The 17854-nt window shown below is 32.8% G+C and overlaps 2 protein-coding genes across 14 annotated transcripts in view; both read left to right on the top strand.

The window, feature by feature from the left end:
• Positions 1-6517, top strand: part of LOC105129720 (phosphoglycerate kinase, cytosolic-like) — a 7826-nt gene extending 1309 nt beyond the window's left edge. For 5 of the 13 annotated variants that reach the window (XM_011031904.1, XM_011031901.1, XM_011031905.1 and 2 more), the window contains 11 exons: positions 303-576; positions 683-1026; positions 1168-1453; positions 2030-2097; positions 2643-2894; positions 3246-3321; positions 3857-3933; positions 4052-4101; positions 4735-4819; positions 5315-5437; positions 5571-6517. In XM_011031904.1, coding sequence (XP_011030206.1) covers positions 303-576; positions 683-1026; positions 1168-1453; positions 2030-2097; positions 2643-2894; positions 3246-3321; positions 3857-3933; positions 4052-4101; positions 4735-4819; positions 5315-5437; positions 5571-5804 — 1869 coding nt within the window. In that variant the 3' untranslated portion in view covers positions 5805-6517. Of the gene's footprint in view, positions 1-302; positions 577-682; positions 1027-1167; positions 1454-2029; positions 2098-2642; positions 2895-3245; positions 3322-3856; positions 3934-4051; positions 4102-4734; positions 4820-4910; positions 5019-5314; positions 5438-5570 lie in introns of those variants that run through there. The other 8 variants (XM_011031908.1, XM_011031902.1, XM_011031909.1 and 5 more) reach the window with 8 other exon arrangements.
• Positions 6518-10616: 4099 nt separating this feature from the next.
• Positions 10617-16514, top strand: LOC105129722 (TSL-kinase interacting protein 1-like). Its single transcript, XM_011031914.1, has 14 exons — positions 10617-10910; positions 11639-11852; positions 11963-12045; positions 12129-12176; positions 12267-12376; positions 12577-12661; positions 12767-13043; positions 13539-13658; positions 13746-13891; positions 14000-14238; positions 14321-14675; positions 14973-15389; positions 15484-15612; positions 15834-16514. The coding sequence occupies exons 2-14, from the start codon at positions 11735-11737 to the stop codon at positions 16059-16061; spliced, it is 2355 nt and encodes a 784-aa protein (XP_011030216.1). The 5' UTR covers positions 10617-10910; positions 11639-11734; the 3' UTR covers positions 16062-16514.
• The last annotated feature ends 1340 nt before the right edge of the window (positions 16515-17854 follow it).

Raw genomic sequence — 17854 nt, 5'->3', positions numbered from 1 at the left:
GCATTCCTGTTGGTATACCACTTTCCAACTTCACAGAAAATGTTTGCTCCATTAAGTTGAACTGAACTGTTTTTGCAATTCCTGTTCAAATGCCTTCCCATCATTTGCTTGAGCTTTTAGTTGAAGCAGCTTCAATGCCCATGATAGACAAAACACAGGACTCCTTAATTTATATCTGTATGATGTGTCTGCTTAGTCTGGCTAATTATTCCTTAAAAATGGTAATATTCCTTAAAAATGGTTTTTTCTTGTTGGTTGGCTGAGATATTTAATTGTATCTCTCAATTGGGTTTTGTTCTTAGGCTAATTGTTGTGATGAAGGAGAAATGGAGCCTTTCCCACATGTACAAACTCTTAGAAAATTTCCTAAGGAGGAGCTGGTGGGAAAAGTGGTCATGGTCAGATTTGATAGCACCAATTTACTTAGGGAAGAAGAACAGGACCAGAGCTCTCAATCAGTGTCAAGTGCAGTTTTCACGATTAAATATTTACATGAAGCTGGAGCAAAAATAATTCTTGTGAGTGACTGGAGGAAGAAAACTAATTCACAGCTTCATGATGCTGAGACTGTTGCAGGTATCATTCCTAGAGCACTTCAAAGAGATCGCTTCACATTGTAAGACCAGTCCAATATGGTTGTAAAAAGCTTCAGAAATAATTCATGACAATCTCTTTGTTCCAGACATGATATCATCAGTTATCCAACACAGAGTTGTTACCATTAAATGCGATTATTCTGCTGTGTTGTTGAAAATGGAAGTCCTGAAGAAAGCAGATATATTCCTTCTTGAGAACCTTTCAGAGTGCAAAGAGGAAGTTGCCAATAATTCAAAGTTTGCTGAACTATTATCATTAGGAGTTGATATTTTTGTTAACGACTCCTTTTCGCAGTCTCATAAAATTCTTGCATCAACAGTTGGTATTGCTCGCTTTTGTTCTGCTTGTATAGCTGGTTTTCACTTTGAAGAGAGCCTTTGTCAGCTGAAGAAGGTTGCTAGAACTAACAAAAGACCATATGTTGCAATTGTACGTCTCCACTGCTACAGATATCTTTCATTTAGCTTCATTAGTTTAACAAAGTTGCTTCCCCCTCTTTAAGTGAATATTGACTTTTGCATGTTTCCTTTGGCTCTTCACTTATTGCTAGAATTCTCTTATCTGATGCAGATTGGAGGGGGTAATCTTTATGACAAAGCAGCTGCATTGCATTTTTTAGTTTCCAGATGTGATGGAGTGGTCTTTGTCGGGATGATGTCATTCCAAATAATGCATGCTTTGGGACTTTCTGTTCCTTCATATCTGGTAGAACCTGGGGCGTATAAAGCAGCTTTAGATATAATCCAAATTGCACATGATAGGAACATTCCCATTCTACATCCCATGGATTTTTGGTGCATGAATGAGCATCTTCCAGAGAAAATGGGCATATTTCCTTCTCATAATATTTTGGATGGTGAGATTCTACCCACAATTATTACATTTTTTGGCTTCATGTATGTCCTTCCTTTCAATGATTTAATATCCAAGCTCTTGAATTTATATTTGGTTGGGTAAATTGGTTTCCTCCCTCTATATTCTTCTAATTTATTCCTCAACCTGCTACTTTTGAAATTTAGATTGTCAGCAGTTCTTTTTGCAATTATCAAAAACTTCATCAAAAGTGCTATAGTTGTCGCAGTTTTACACTGCCTTCAAGGAGTTAGAGTTAATATTTGAAACTATCTTCCTCTTTAAATTTCCCATATTGACTTAATTCATTGTTCTTTCAGTTATTCTAGTGGCCGCATATTACATGAGAAAGCTATATAGATATATATATATATAAGAAGAAAAATCCATCACTATAATATAGAATTGATATGTCTGCTGCATCCTTCCGTGGTAGTATTATTTCAAATGTTACCACAATCAAAGCAGCTTGTTTAAATTTGTATGTTTGATGACTCCACATTTATAAATTGTTATTATTGACCATTCTTAGATGTAATAAATTATGCGATTGAAATATCTTATGTTCCTTATATTTTAGGTTGGCTACCTGTTGATCTTGGTCCTCGGTCATTGAATGAATTAAACTCTTTACTAGTGAAATGCAAGGTAAAAAGGAGTTGTTGCTAAGCATCCATTGTTTTTAGCTGATCCAAACTCCATGTTTTTTTGTTTATATTCAACACTTGTTAATTGATGAGAGCTTACTAGTGGAGTGTATAGGTGATTCATTAGCTATAACTTTCATTTACTATAATGAAAAGAATTTTAATTCATCTATCTGGAGATGGTAAATTTTGACACATAATATTTCTATCTATTTGGCTCTGTTCATTTTACAATATCTTACCTCTTTATACCCACTTACTTTCATTGGTGTTGCATTGAGAATCAAGGCATAGAAGTTCTGTTTTTTTTTTTGTTCAATTTACTAATTATGAGCCAGAGTTTGTATAAATTTTTCTTTTTTCTTTTATAGTTTTTATGAAGTAAATAATTCATAGTGGACTTTTTTTTTATCAATTGACGACATTTCTGTTTCAAAAGGCCATTATTTGTGGAATTCTGCTCGTGTATGTTGCATTTTGCTTTTAATTGGCAGCTCATTGTTGATTACTATCAGACTTAACTGAGTTTTTTTCCTTGTATTACAGAAAATTCTGTGGATTGGTCCAGTGAAATTTAAGTTCTCAGGTCAATGTGCAGACGGAGCATCTAAATTGGCTCAAGCACTTAATGAACTAAGGCAAAGAAATTGTGATATCACTGTGGTGGGGAATATGGCATGCCAAGCAATGGTGATGGAATCAAAGTGTGTCTTGGTTAATGACATGATTGAAAATGCTTCAGTTCTATGGGAATTTTTCAAAGGAAGAAAGCTTCCCGGGGTTATGGCCTTAGATAGAGTATGTTCTGTCAACTTCACTATTTATTTTTTGCTGTAGTAATCAAAAACTAAAATCAGGATTTTCCTAGATGAGACCATGGAAAAGAGTACATCTGTTTGCATTGAGGGGAGTATTTTGCAACCATCATAGTCCATCATTTTTCCTTGGATGGTGTTAAGGAATATAATTTTACAGGCCCATCAATTCTTGCGATTTGATAAAAACTAATGTCTTGGGTTAATAATATCCTCACTTAAGTAGTTAAGAGATCTATCCTACCTATTCTTGCCTGAAGGTTTCGAAGACATTAATGTGCTCAGCTTTTTATGATGATGTTCTTGGGCATTGTTCCTTTCATGCTTTGTGCAGGCATATCCATTTGGGATCGACTGGAAGTCTGCCTACTGTAATCCAGCTCAACCATTGGTGGTTGATATTGGAAGTGGTACATTTTCCTTTTTCTCTTCCTACTATTTGATTTCCTCGTATTTGTTGCTTCAAAAGTTAAGTACATGTGAGATTGAGTAGTTGACATTTGAAGTGGTATTTAATAACCAGTTTGATTTGCTCTTATCTGCTGTGAAATATGTGTGAAGTATTGAAGTATTGAACGGAAAATGAGTACGTTCGGTACAGAAAAACAAATGTCAAATAGTGATTATTATAAGACTAAACCATGATATGCCCATCTTGTGGGACTGTGTGTCTGGTCTGACAAAAAGGGTTTGTGATTATGGTTCTTTCATGCATTTGATTAAAAATGGCAGGTAGTGGACTATTTCTTTTGGGGAAGGTTTTGTGATTATGGTTCCTTCATGCATTTGATTAAAAATGGCAGGTAGTGGACTATTTCTTTTGGGGAAGGTTTTGTGATTATGGTTCCTTCATGCATTTGATTAAAAATGGCAGGTAGTGGACTATTTCTTTTGGGGAAGGTTTTGTGATTATGGTTCCTTCATGCATTTGATTAAAAATGGCAGGTAGTGGACTATTTCTTTTGGGGATGGCTAGGAGAAGAAAGGATTTGAATTTTCTTGGTCTAGAAATCAATTCAAAGGTTATTTGTTCTCCTGGGCTTCTTTTTGCGTTTTTTTCTCTTTACTCTCACGACTTTCCTCTTTGATTCAATTTCTTACTTCTGTTTTGTTTTATTTTATTTTATTTAAAAACTTTAGCTTGTAAGACGCTGTATGGATTCTGTTCATCAGTATGGCATTCAAAATGGGTACGGTCCTTGCTTTACTTCTGCAAAAATTTGCACGTTTATGATGGTAAACATAGGCTAAAAATTATTGTGCTGTCCAATTTGGATATTCATGACATCTTTGTAAATCATTGTGCATTTAAATTAGATTAGATTTCTGTTTGATTGAATATTTCCATCATTATGGCTAAGAAATGAGTTTTTCAATGTGAATCTGATGGCAGGGTAATTAATATTTTTTTTTCGACAAAACTGTGTTTGCTTAGGATTATTGAATCCCTGCTTTATATAAACAAGGGAATATGTAATCTTCTTGAATTCTTAATTTTCCAAATTAACTTTTGTTTATATTTCTTTCACGTGTGCAAGTTTGGGGAGTGGATTTTCATTTATAATTGAACTTTTGAAAGATTTCTTTGCATTTTGATGAGTACTGATCGGAAATCATATGTAGTTCCTCATGTTATTAACTTTCTATTGCTAATTGCCCTGGGATTTTATTAACTCGTATGGGAAAAGAGTAGGGATAGGCTTGTGTTCAAACATTGCCAATCATTAAGGGAAAAAAAAATTGTGCAGGTAAAAGTTTGTTTTATTATCTCTGGATTCATGTAATTGTTTCATCTCATCTGTTTCTTTTGTTCTGCATGTTAGGTACTTCATTGTAACAAATGCTACAACAACATTTCGTTCCATAGTTTCGAGTTATCCAGGAGAGTTGGTTCTTGTTTCGATACAGGTAGTGGATAGATTGTTCTTTCTACTTTCAAGCTGTACGATCCATTTCTTTGTGTGCATTTGTCATTAACTCATTCTTGTTGTACTCCTAGGCATGGATTTATTGAGATCCAGATAATCTTCTAAACCATTTAGGTGATGTTTTCTAATTTGTTGTATGAAGAATTTTAAATCTTCTATTTCAAGAAAATGTAGTCTCACCGTCTTATTTCACCACAATACAATCATCACTTGATATTTCCATTACCTCCATCGAATATGAAACAATAGGTGCTGCTACATTCTTCTGTTGTCAGCCTCAGTGGTTTCTTTCCGAGTAGTAGTAATTTCAGATTATTTATGGATTCTGACTTCTTTAAGAAAGCACTTTAGTCTCCTTGTAGATGCAATGAAAGTACCTCAATAATCCAAAATAACTGCAAATTAGAAAATTGGCTAGTGGTTTTATCCCTTGTTTTCAATGAATTGCTGAGACATGACATCTATGCCACATAAGGACAACCTTTATCACCTTGTTCAGTGTCCCAACCCTGATTTCAACAATCCAGAACATAGATGGAGAATGCTCCAAAGGTCATTGATTAAAGCTGTGGTGGATCTCCTCGCACTGGATGGGAAGGTAACACGAAGTTTTTGCAGCTTCCGTTTCCTGATATTGTGTAATCTGTTCTTCATTACTTGATTTCTATCTTAAAACATGAAATGCTGCTTGCTCCAGCTTATTAACCCTATTCTTGAATTTATCGCGCCAGATTTTCCTGCAATCTGACATAGAAGCAGTTGCTTTGAGAATGAAAGAATTATTTCTCAAAAATGGCAAGGGCAAGCTCAATCTATGGAATGATCAATACCATGCAAGAATGAATCTCGGGGAATGGCTTGAAGAGAACCCATTTGGAGTCATGTCAGATTGGGAGCAACATGTTATTGATCGTGGGGACCCTATGTACAGATTGATGCTTTCCAAATCATCCGGTATCGAATGATATCAAAGTAGCTGGTGAGTGAAGGCTCGCTATATCACTCACCAGGATGCTGCTGGGATACCATAATACTTCTTGAAGATCATTTGCTGATCATTTCAATGTGGGGGCAGACCAAGGTTTTCCATTTTATTGGTCATGATATCTTATACTGATCACCTACAAGTTATGTTAGAATATAAATCCCCGCAGCCTTGCCCCACCCCAAACCAAATAAATTGATGGAATTCTTGTGGCCACGGAGAGCTGAGGGGCGAATATCATCATTCTAAAAGTTTGTTTACACCATTCTGTGGAAGGAAGTGGATAAGAAGAAAGTATCAGTAAACTTTTATGAATAACAAGAGCAAAGAGACTCGGTACAAAAGAGATGCACTGCATTTGCTTTCGTTAACCAGCAAATGGTTTTCAAAGTCGGGGTTTTCGAGCTTTTGGAGGCTTTAACTACTTGCTAACAGCAACATTAAATCTCAGCTGTGCCTGCAAAAATAGGAAAAACAAGTATTTCGTTATCCTTGGCTGTTCGTCTTTTGTTCGTAGAAGCTTGAACATGAAACAAAGAATCAGTTGTGTTCAGCTGATGTCAACTTTGGACCTGTATCTTGTTCGATATTACTAGCATGAGTCCCCTTATTGTAATGTTCTCCTTCATTCTTGTGTGGCTGTCAGACATTTATAAGAGAAGGCAAAGGGGGCTTAACATTTCTTGATCCAAATACCATAAAACCTGAATCTTCATCTTTTTTCTTTGCAAACATGAATATGATTCACGTGCCTTTCCTCAAAGGAAGATGCTTTTTTTTTCTCTTTTTTCTTCTAGGAACATGGTAAATGTGACAAGGACGAGGACGTCTTTAGCCTTTTGACATTCAGGACAGAAAATATTTAAATAATTAAGACATGTGGTATCCTTGTGACAAACAATGTTTTTAACATTAGAAATGGAGACAAGTGTCCTTTGACGCCTCGTTGTTTCCTGCGTTCTAATTTCTATTTGTTTGTAATGAAATGTATTTAATCGACAAGAATATTTTTTTTAGATAATCATAAATTTGATTATAAAAAATTGAATGCCCTACAAGGTTGTAGGGTAATATTAGGTTGCTTTTTTAATTATTTATATAAATAATAAATATTGTGTTATAAAATCTATAATTATATATATTAAATGTTCATTAAAAATTTTTAGATTTCATGATTCTCGAGTTTAATTTCTTAATTTTTTTTATTATATTTGAGTTTTTTAGTGTTTTTTAATTTTTTATTTCTTTTTTTTATGAATAAATTACAAGTCATGTATTCTAAATATTAAAAAAAATATATAAAAAAATATGTTTTCTTATAAGTTTTATTTTGAATATACACATTTGTTTTTTATTTTCTTAACATGTTATCAGCATGATTACTATATTTAATTTATATTTAAATCTTAGATATATATATACTTCTATGTTAAGTGACTTATGTCAATTTTAATATTTTTTTTATTTTCATTATTGTTTATATTTTATGGAATATACTTGGCTCTGTAACTTATTTTGATAAATTTTCTTTCCTTTTCGTTCATTAAGATTTAAAATTCCTAAATAACTAGTATTATAAGTTTCTAAAGGACTAAATAAATTGAATACGGTTCTTGAAGAACTGGTATTTCTAAAGAACTAAACAATATTCTTAAGAAATTGATGTTTTTCTTTTATATTCATGATTTTATTTAATAAGTTGTTTTTTCTTATAGATAATGTCGAATCTAATAAAATTTGAACTTATCGCTCTTAATGTATTTAAGAATAATTTGTTATCATAGATCCTTGACACTAAGATTCATCTGGAAGCTACGAATCTTGAACAGACAGACCATTAAAGAAGAAAATAACACTTCTTTGTACAATCACCTAAAAACAATGATTTTTATTTGCCACTATCTCTATGAATGATTAACTATACTCCCTCAAACTTGTTATGATTAGTTGCACCTAAGGTTGCAAGATTTTAAATCAATTAGTGAATATAATTTTGCTATTTTTAAAATTACTTCATAGCTAAAATTGTGTGGTGAAAATATCACAAAAAATAAAATATTAGAGAAAATATTCTATACTTTTCATGCCTTAAATATTGTCCAACAACAACAATACTAAGAATGTAATTTCAAGAGGTATTTAAGACTAATTTTATGTATTTCTTGTGGCTGAACTAAATAATGAGCTTTTGATAAAAAAAAAAAAAAACATTAATCTCATCCCACATGTTCTCAACCATTTCCTAAAATGAATGAAATATTTATCCAAAAGACAAGAAAAACAAGAGGTATAGATATGAAAAAAAAAGAGAGAGAGAGAGAAGGGGTAATCCTTCAAAAGAAAACCCATTATACCACTAAAGTGAGGACATAATGAACATAACAAGAAAATAACAAGAATTTGCATTAAAAAGAAAAGAGGATAAGTGTCATCATAGGTGTGGTATGTATGGTTATTGGTTTCACACTTGTCGAATACCAAAAAATCTTACAAATTTATATTAAGCCTTGATGAAACAAAATGCAATTGAGACTTATTTTATTCATAAAGATGATTTTAAAGGTCATAATGCTTATCTTAATATTTTTTATTTATTTGAACACTCAGATAAAACATATGACATACTTAGTGGTGGAACCTTTAGGGATGATTAATATTTTTTTTATTTCTATTAAGATATTTATCTTATTGTATTTTCAATAAACAATGTCAATATAATTTCGGTTAAATAATAAACTTTAATTATATCTTGAATAAAGGAATGACTTTTCATGATGAAGATTTATATCTGCCAGACAACACAACAATGCACATAATTCTGAAGGAAAAAAAATACTTTAAATATTTGACATTAACCAAAGCTAACGTCACTATAATATCGGATCCAATAGACATGAAAAAGCTAATATTTTGTTACCAAATAACACAAAATTAGGAATCAAATATGTATTATATTCATCTAAGTCTAGAAGAAATTTACTCAATTTGAAAGATACACGTGCTAATTGTTATCATATTGAAACTATAGATGAAGAAAAAAAGAGTATTTTTATATTATTTCATGTATTTCAGGTCAGAAGGTTGTTATTTTAAAAATTATCTACTTTCTCTTTTAGAATTTATTACATGATCATGAAATTTATTAAAACAAATGTTGGAAACACCAATATTTTCCCGACCTAAAAATATTTATGCTTTGGCATGATATACTTGGACATCCATGATCAATAATGATATGACAAATTATTAAAAATTCACACGGGCATCCTTTAAAGAACTTGAATATTTCTTTACGATGTAAAAATCCACACGCTATATGTTCTCAATGTAAATTAATTACCAAACCATGTCCATTAAAAATTGTTATAGAATCACAATCTTGAAAGAATTCAATGAGATATATATGGACCTATTTATCCTCCATACATACATTTTAGATATGTTATGGTATTAATTGATGCATCAAGTAAATGGTCACATGTTTGTTTACTTTCTAGTCAAAATGTTTCATTTGCTAGATTAATAGCATAGATTATCAAATTACAAACATAATTTTCCAATTATCAAATTAAAAAAATTCAATTGGACAATATTCGTGAGTTTACTTCTTAAGCATCATACTTTCAATTGAACAACTAAAATGTGGTTATTTTATAATGAATCAAATTCATATTTGATTAGATATGCAAATTCAAATTATCTTTCTAATCCCCACAAAGGACAAGTTATCTGTTAACATACAAAAGCACTGAAATTTCTTGGAAATCTATCAAATAAACATTTTTGACTATTTCATTAAATTATTCAAAAATTATTGCAATCCATAGAATAAGTCAAGAGTATATATGATTATGGTCAATTATCTAGTATATAAAAAATTTTGTCAATCATTAAAGATAATTCCATAATATTATTTGAAGATAATATTATCTGCGTCACTTAACTTGGAAGAGACGAAATTAAAGTAAACATCATAAAGCATATGTCATCAAAATTCTTTTACAATCACGAGCTTTAACATAAGAAAAAAATTGATATTAAACAAATCAAGTGAAAATGATAATTTAATAGATTTATTTACAAAGTTTTTATCAGTCTCAACTTTCAAAAAGTTTATTTATAATATTGAAATGCATCATTATAAAGATTTATCATAAAACATGTATTCTTAAGATGAAGTCAATGCAATTTATATTTATTTTTCCTTAGGTTTTTATCCATTGTGTTTTCCCTTACAAGGTTTTGTGAATTTGGCATAAAGATTTAATGAGATAATTTGGTGTTTTTAAGAATTTTAAAGTATTTAATTATAAATAAAAATCTCAAAGTATCTATATAAAACCTTCTATTGAATTAGATCTTGTAGTATTTATATAAAATTTTCAATTGAATTCTGAAGTATTTAAAAATAACACAAGAATATTATACTTTTTTTTCTTTGCTTAAATTTTTTTTTCATTGTGTTTTTCTATAAGATTTTAATGAGCTATATTTTTAGTATATAATTATTTAAGGAAATTATTATAAAATTTATAATTATATATATTAAATATCCAATTTTTTAGACTTTATAACTTTTGGATTTAGTTTTTAAGTTTTTATGACACTAGTTTTTTAGTATCTTTTAATGTTTGCTATTATAAATAAATTATTTGTTTTGTATTCTAAGTATTAAAAAAATATAATATATATATATTATATTTTATTGTGAATATACATATTTTTACTTATTTTTTATAACTCTTATAACTTAATGCTTATTTGAGGTCAAGCTGGCAACTTTTTTTTTCTCTTTTCTTTAATCATAGTTTAAGACCAAACTCTTCTGCTTTGAATCTCTTAATTATATATGGTTGTATTTTTATTTGACATTACTATTTGGCAAATAAACTGAACTTTCTAATATTTTCATTATTATTTTCTTTCTCCAAAGTAAAAAAAAAAAATAGAAAAGAAAATAGAAAAAAACTCCATTCTCTTCTCTTTCTTGCAAACATTCTCTCCGGTTTCAATTTCTTTGTTAAAAAATTATCCCAGCTCGTGCTTTCCGTGCTAGGTTTTCTTCGATTCTTCGATTCTCTCTCAGGTATTGCAAATTTAACTTCAGTTTCTCATTTTGATTACGCTGATTTTGATATTTTAAGGTCAAAATCAATCACTATTGTTCAAAACCCTAGTTTTGTTTGGATGTTAAAAATTGGGGATAATATTAAAGGTGGAAAATTTCGTTAATCTTAGGGGGTTTTGTATGTGGGATTTTAGTGATCGATTGATTTGACTTCTCTAATTAGGTGGGTTCAGTGCTCTTAGCTTAAAATCCGGTAATTTGGATCTTAAGAAATTGAAAAGGATGAAATTTGAATTTCTAATCAGTTTTATTTTGCTGCATTTTCAATGGGTGTCTGTTATTGTAGTTTCTTAGCTTAGATGCATGCTTCAGTTTGGTTAATTTGATTTATTATTAGTGTTCTTTTTCTTAGTGAAATCACTGTTCTATAGAAACTGGAGATTCAGTTTCTAGTCCATTATGGTTGCTTGTAAAATTCTCAACTTGGAAAATAGCTTGATGCTACCAATTCTAAAGAAATTTCAACTTATCCGAATATTAATTATGTGGTGAATCCAAGTTCTTGTTTGTGGGTTCAATGACAACATGTTATGTTTTGGGTTGGAAAACATAAGATTAAAAAAGATCTGAGTGATTGTATTTCCCTAAATTTTAAATGTTGAGGAGTTTTGGATTGAATAGTCATCTTATTGATTTATCTGCTAATTAATTTTTGATGATGAGTCCTTGTTCAATTTCACAACTAGGGTTACATCATTCACTGAGGTGAAGGTCAAAGGGAGAGCATTGAACTTTGAAGTGTATGGGTGTTTATTCTTCTTTTTAAGGCCCTTAGTATAGAGATGGAGGCACAGGTCTCCTTGGACACTGAGCGACAGCTTCTTCAAAATGGTTCAACTCAGGATGGAGATTCTGGTGTAACATCATCTACTCCAGATTGTGTTGAAACACGGCAGCCTGGTATGTTATTTTGCTTTTAATAGCTGTATTTGGTTTTACTAATTTAGGTGCTGCTGAAATATACTGCCAGAGTGGTAGTTTTATCTGTTTTGATCTTATGCTGAATGCAGAGAAAAGACCAACACGGCAATGGGCTGCTTGGACACGTCAAGAAGAGGAAAGTTTTTTCACTGCATTACGACAAGTTGGCAAGGCATGTAATTGCTGGAATGTGACTTGGATTAAAAGCTTTTCAATTCTGTTTCACTTCTTAACTATTGTGAGCTTTCATTGCAGAACTTTGAGAAAATTACTCACCATGTTCAAAGTAAAAACAAGGATCAGGTAACTTGCAGTGAGATTTAGCTCCAGATGCTTTGTCCAGTTGAGTTGATGTATTCTTAATATTCCTTATCACCCACCTTCTTTTTCCAGGTCAGGCACTATTACTATCGTCTTGTGAGGCGCATGAACAAATTGCTGGGCCCAGGATTGTGCCTGGATGCAAAAAACTCTAAAGATACAAATGCTGCTATGCTCCGATGGTAATATTTCTTATGTACTGTTTGAATTGCTTTTCTTTTTATTATATGTATTATAAATTAGGGGAGTGATATGTAAAAATTAATCAGAAAAGGAAGCTTGTGATACCATCAACAGATTCATGTCTTATTTACTTTTTTTTCATCTGGCTCAGTCTTGGATTGTTTTGTTTTCCTGATTCATACTTTGACCTTTTATACAGGTGGTCTTTATTGGAAAAGTATAGTTGCAAAGCCTCAAAGCTTCACCTAAAACCACGAAGGTTTAAGATATTCATAGAAGCTCTGGTTAGTGAAGATTGTCTATATTTGCAAAAGTGTTTATGTTTCTTGACCATAAACTTATTGATCTACTGAATGTGCTGAACTGATTGGTATATGTTTTCCTTGAAGGAGAACCAACTCTTGAAAGATCAAAGGAAGAATGTAAGGAAAAGGTCTTCACAGGGGGAAAATGGTTCTCCAACGACTCCTAGTATTATCACTAATCAGAATAGAGCATCGGTGCATGACACTCGTACTGTTAAACTTGTTATTGTTGATAGTCAAAACATCCAAAAATTAGGTGGAAAGGGATCATTGAAGCGCAATGTTAATATGGGGGTTGTCCGTAACAACAATAAAGGAGACTCAACTGCAATGAAACCTGCAAGGCAAAGGCGAAAACCAGGTGATTATTTGTTTGAGCTTTTCCTCAGTTTTTGAGACAAGTTTAAAATTTACTTTCCCCCATTTATCTTGCATCCTTTTATGTCATTCTTGAATTTACTTTAATGTTCATTTTGGAATGATACTTGAAGTATCTGTACAAAAATTGCACAGCTTACAATTGTCATTTTTGAACTATAAATGCGATATTCTTTCGGGGTTTGTTTGAAAGAATCAGTGATCATAAAAAACAGCTACTTTCTGCAGAAATGCTGAAGAATATTATTGCCCCTAAAATCTGACTACCAATACCCAAATCAAATGGGGTTATGACTGGGTGATGGCCTTTATGTTGTAACCAATATTCCTTGCTAAAAGCAATGTGTCTCTGGTTTCTTGATTTTACTATTACCTGGTTAACTCAGATGATGGGATGAATATTCTTTCACTTTGTTTGGTCTGAAATCATGAATTTTTTGCACCGATCTCTTTGTTAATTGATTGTCATTGGGTCTAGTCTCATCAGCTGCATATAAAAAATGGGAAAAGGCTGCAATTGCTGGAGTTTCTTTGGTAGCTGATGCTGCTGAGCATTTGGAACGGACAGCCACTGATAAAGAGGATGAACATGACCAAGGTATGGTTGGTGGGGCTGATACTCACCAATTCCTATTCCAAAAATTTGATTTGAAGTGCCAATAAGTGATTGTTCTTTCATTTCCAGGGAAAAAGGGTCTTGATCCTGTTGAAAAACTTCTTCCACATTTTCATCCTTCACTTCGTTGTGTTGAGAGTAATGCACTCACTAATATGAAGCTTAAGCTTCAATTGTTCCCAATTGATGATGGTACTCGAAGAGCCCTAGAAATGGTGAGTACAAAGATGGATTATGTTGATAATTTTGAGGTAGAGGAAGTCCAAGTTTTCAAGCAGTCTTCTGAATATAAAGGATGTAAATACATTTTCATCTGGTTGCAGGATAAGCATAATCCACACCTGGAGCTCACTCTTAGCACTCGAAAAAAGATATCATCAGTACTGGAACATTTAAACCGGAAATGGGGTGATTCTACTGTAGCATCTGGAGAACTAATGCTTTTCCCTTACGGTGTTAACAGAGAGAACCTGGTGGGTTATCAAAGATGGACACAGGACTCACTTGTCAGTGCAGCCGATGTATACTTTTCAATTGGCAGTCCTCCAGTGTTTCGCTTGAGGTTTCTTCTAATTCTCTTTTGAACTTAAATCCAAATCCATATCTGGAATCTACTTTAACTGACTTGTGCATTTTCAACAAAGGTATGGCTGGTTTTCCAGTGTCAACTTCGCTTCTGTAACATTGCAAGCACCTTCAACATATAGTTGCCTTCCAGTTGGAGGAAATGAGAAGGAGAAGACTATGGATTCTGTATCCGCAGCTGAGCCATCTACCAGTGATCAATTTGAGAAACCTGAGAATCCCTGTAGGGATTGCCCGACTTCAGAGAACAATAATCATGCTTCTATACTTCATTCTGCAGGAGTGACCAATAATGAGTTCGTTGCCACAGGACCCAGAAATAAACTGGTGAAGTCCTTTGATCCTGCCGCAAACATATCCTTGCATAGAAAGGAGGCTGATGATAGGACTAACATGCAACAATTGGAAGATGTGGTAATTGCAACTTGTGATTTTAATCCACTTCAATGTTGTGATTTTAATCCAATTCAATGTTATCTAAGTACATGTAACTTTATACCATTTCTTTCTTCTGCTATATGTCATACTTACTGATGCAGCATTCATGTCACATCCATACATGGAGGTTTGGCTATCTAAGTTTTAATATAACTTGTGCATTGGTAAATATATGCATCACCTATTATTGACTTTTGAAATGTTTCAGCCAGGATGAATGTGCCTATTTTCTAATCCATTTGTTAACTTGTGCTTTGATCTTAATATACATAGGATGGGAGATTGAGCAATGTAAATCCGCTGTCTGCTGGGGAGTGGGCTGATAGCCTTACCAATGCTAGCATTGGAGATCTACTATCAGAATTACCTCATGTAGCAAATCATAACTGCATTGAACCACTTATAGTTCAAAGCAATCAATGCCTTCAGGAGATCCCATTCAGCTGTGATTCATTTGATGCGGCAATTGCTGCACATATCTCAAGACATCAAGGCAAAATGGGATTTCATTCCGCAGTCGCATCCCATACATCTTCTATCTGGGACGGTGAAGAGACATGTGATGCTTTTGCTTTTCAAAAGAATCATTCTTTATGTAAGGAAGTTACTACTCGATCTGCTGTTGCTTCTCCACGGGTCAGCAAACAGATGGACAGAACAAGCTCTATCGCATCCAGTGCCTTTCTTGAGGTATTCTTTTACACTTGTATTTTGTGCAAGTGATTCCATTATCAAGTAGAAGGGAGGGTTGATTAAAGGTAATGTATTCACACTTGTATTGCAGGAGTTGCCTGTTATTGAAGGGCCTCATGATTATCCTACTGGTGGAGACCCTATGGACGAATGCTCATCTGATTCACAAGTTGTGTCCAATCAAGTAAAGGATTTCAATGGGCTAACAGATATCTATTGGGTATGTTCTTTTTTCATCAATGATTTCTTTCGTGTTGTTTTATGCTCTATAGCTCCTTGAAGTTGACCGAGTTAACATTCTGGTGCCATAGGATGTATAGCCCCATGGAAAATCTAGTCAGTTTTATAGCAGATGTGATTCATGCTATCCGCAATACAACCTGACTCCTTTCTGTTTCTTTTTTCCTTTTTTCTTTCCTTCCTTTTCTTTTGGCTTTGCAGCCAGACTCGTTAGGGCTATTAGATCTGGATATACAATCCTCCAAATATCATACAGAAGATTTGATTTTAAGTGATAGCCTTGGTGGTTTGAACCATCTGATAGCCAGCAGCTTGGATGCATTTCAAAATTGCTCCTTTTTCGGGCTAAACAAGAAAGATTCGATTTCAACAGTTGAGGCTCGAGAAACTACGTCATTTTCAGATTTTAAAATCAGCGGGGGGGTTTGAATTTCACCAAAGTGGCTCTCAAGCGATGCCACCCTTAGAGAAAACGTGAACTTTACTAGGTTATAACAACTAATTGTTTATGTTCGGCTGACTTCGTGAGGAGTGTGAGCTGAGGAAGCAGTGCAAGCCATGAAAATTCTGTCTGTTCCCTGATCAGTCATGTCTCCTGCATTTGTACAAATATAGGCATGGAATACCTGTTCCATTACTCTTTCCTGACTTGTTTTCTTACTATTTTTGTAAATTGTTTTCCAGAATTGTTGTAACTGAACGATCTTGGTACCTTAAATGATCTCTCTCTCTCTCTTTATCACTCCACATCTTTAATGTATTCTCTTTTTGGTTTTCATGGAGGCACATTGTTAACATCTGATGTACTTATTTCGTCAAAATGACCTGGAAAACCCCTCTAAAACCCGCGTGTATGTATCCATCCGGCAAATTCAGTTTTTACTAATCTTTAAATTTATTGTAAATTGATGAGATTTTTACTTTGTATTTGTAAACTTTTGTCGATTTAACCCAATTGGATTAGATTATAGTGAGTTAAAAGATTATTAATAATTGATTAGTTTAGGTCTAATCATGTGGCCCTTGGGTTCAAGAGAGAGTATCTTATAAGAAAAGAATGATAAAGGGAAAGAAGGGATTTTCTCATACAGAAATTGTTTTCCATGAGATTTTACAATTTCTGTTCTTTATAGATGCTAGTATATGGTTTAATGTAGTTTCGAGTATATGGTATCAGCAAAACTTTTAATTCTCACCAACATATATTATATCTTTAACTAATATTTTACTATTTTATTACTTTAATTTCTTTAAATTTTAAATTAATTCCCCGAAAATATTCATTCCAATTCATAAGATTTTCTCTCTAATTTATCATATTTCACTTGATAGCTACCCTATTTAACTTTTATTTATTTATTTATTATTGAAGGTTTACACAAGGTTCTCAAACTTGATTCTTAGCTTTCTTAGAGAAATATCATCTTTATTAAGGGTTGCTTAACGACATGATTAAGAGGTTCGCATTAAGTTCTTGTTTCGTTATCTCCTAAATAGGTTTATGAGGATCAATTAAAACTTAGAGAGATTGTATTTGAAAAAAAGTATTATTGAGAACATGTTATTTGTTAATAGGATTTTACAAGGTTTTGATGATTACACATTGTTTAGGCCGTGTAATGATTATGCGTTTTTAGTTGATGATTCTTATATTTTAGATTTAAAGTCCAATCCTTTAAAAGAAAGGGAGGATGATATAATTTAACCTATAATTCAACCTTGGGTTACTTATGATGGGGATTTGATTGGGAGCTTGGGTTTGAGGGGAAGACCATTCAGCCAAATGAGGTTTTTTCCTTAGGTTTTAGCTTATATTCCATTCAACCATGTTGGGTTTTTACCATGGAATGCATTCAACTCGATTGAGTTTGTTGGAGTTGATAGGTTCGTCCTAATTATGGATGAATTGGTTACGACCAGATTTGATTTGGGCCTTGTGGATGTGCATAGGCTTGGGTTACATGGGGTCCAAGAGTGGCTAGGATTAATTAGGGTGTTGGGGTCCTTTTCCTACAAGAATTTGTTAAAAATCCTAACTAAGTTTAAGTTTACAATGGGCGATTATAAGATTGAATTAGAGATGTTATTATGTCTTCATATTGGATAAAGATTTCATATCTAACATGGAAACTAAAGGGCTACAACATGTGAGAGCAAATTTTTCTATTTATTTGTCCATTACAAGGATTCATTTCCTTACAAGGAAAACAAGAGGCGAGGCG

The sequence above is a fragment of the Populus euphratica genome, unplaced genomic scaffold (assembly GCF_000495115.2).
Source record: "Populus euphratica unplaced genomic scaffold, PopEup_1.0 scaffold34.1, whole genome shotgun sequence".
In the NCBI taxonomy this organism is placed as follows: Eukaryota; Viridiplantae; Streptophyta; class Magnoliopsida; order Malpighiales; family Salicaceae; genus Populus; species Populus euphratica.
Note: the sequence above shows the minus strand (reverse complement) of the source record. Positions and strands in the feature narration are given on the sequence as shown.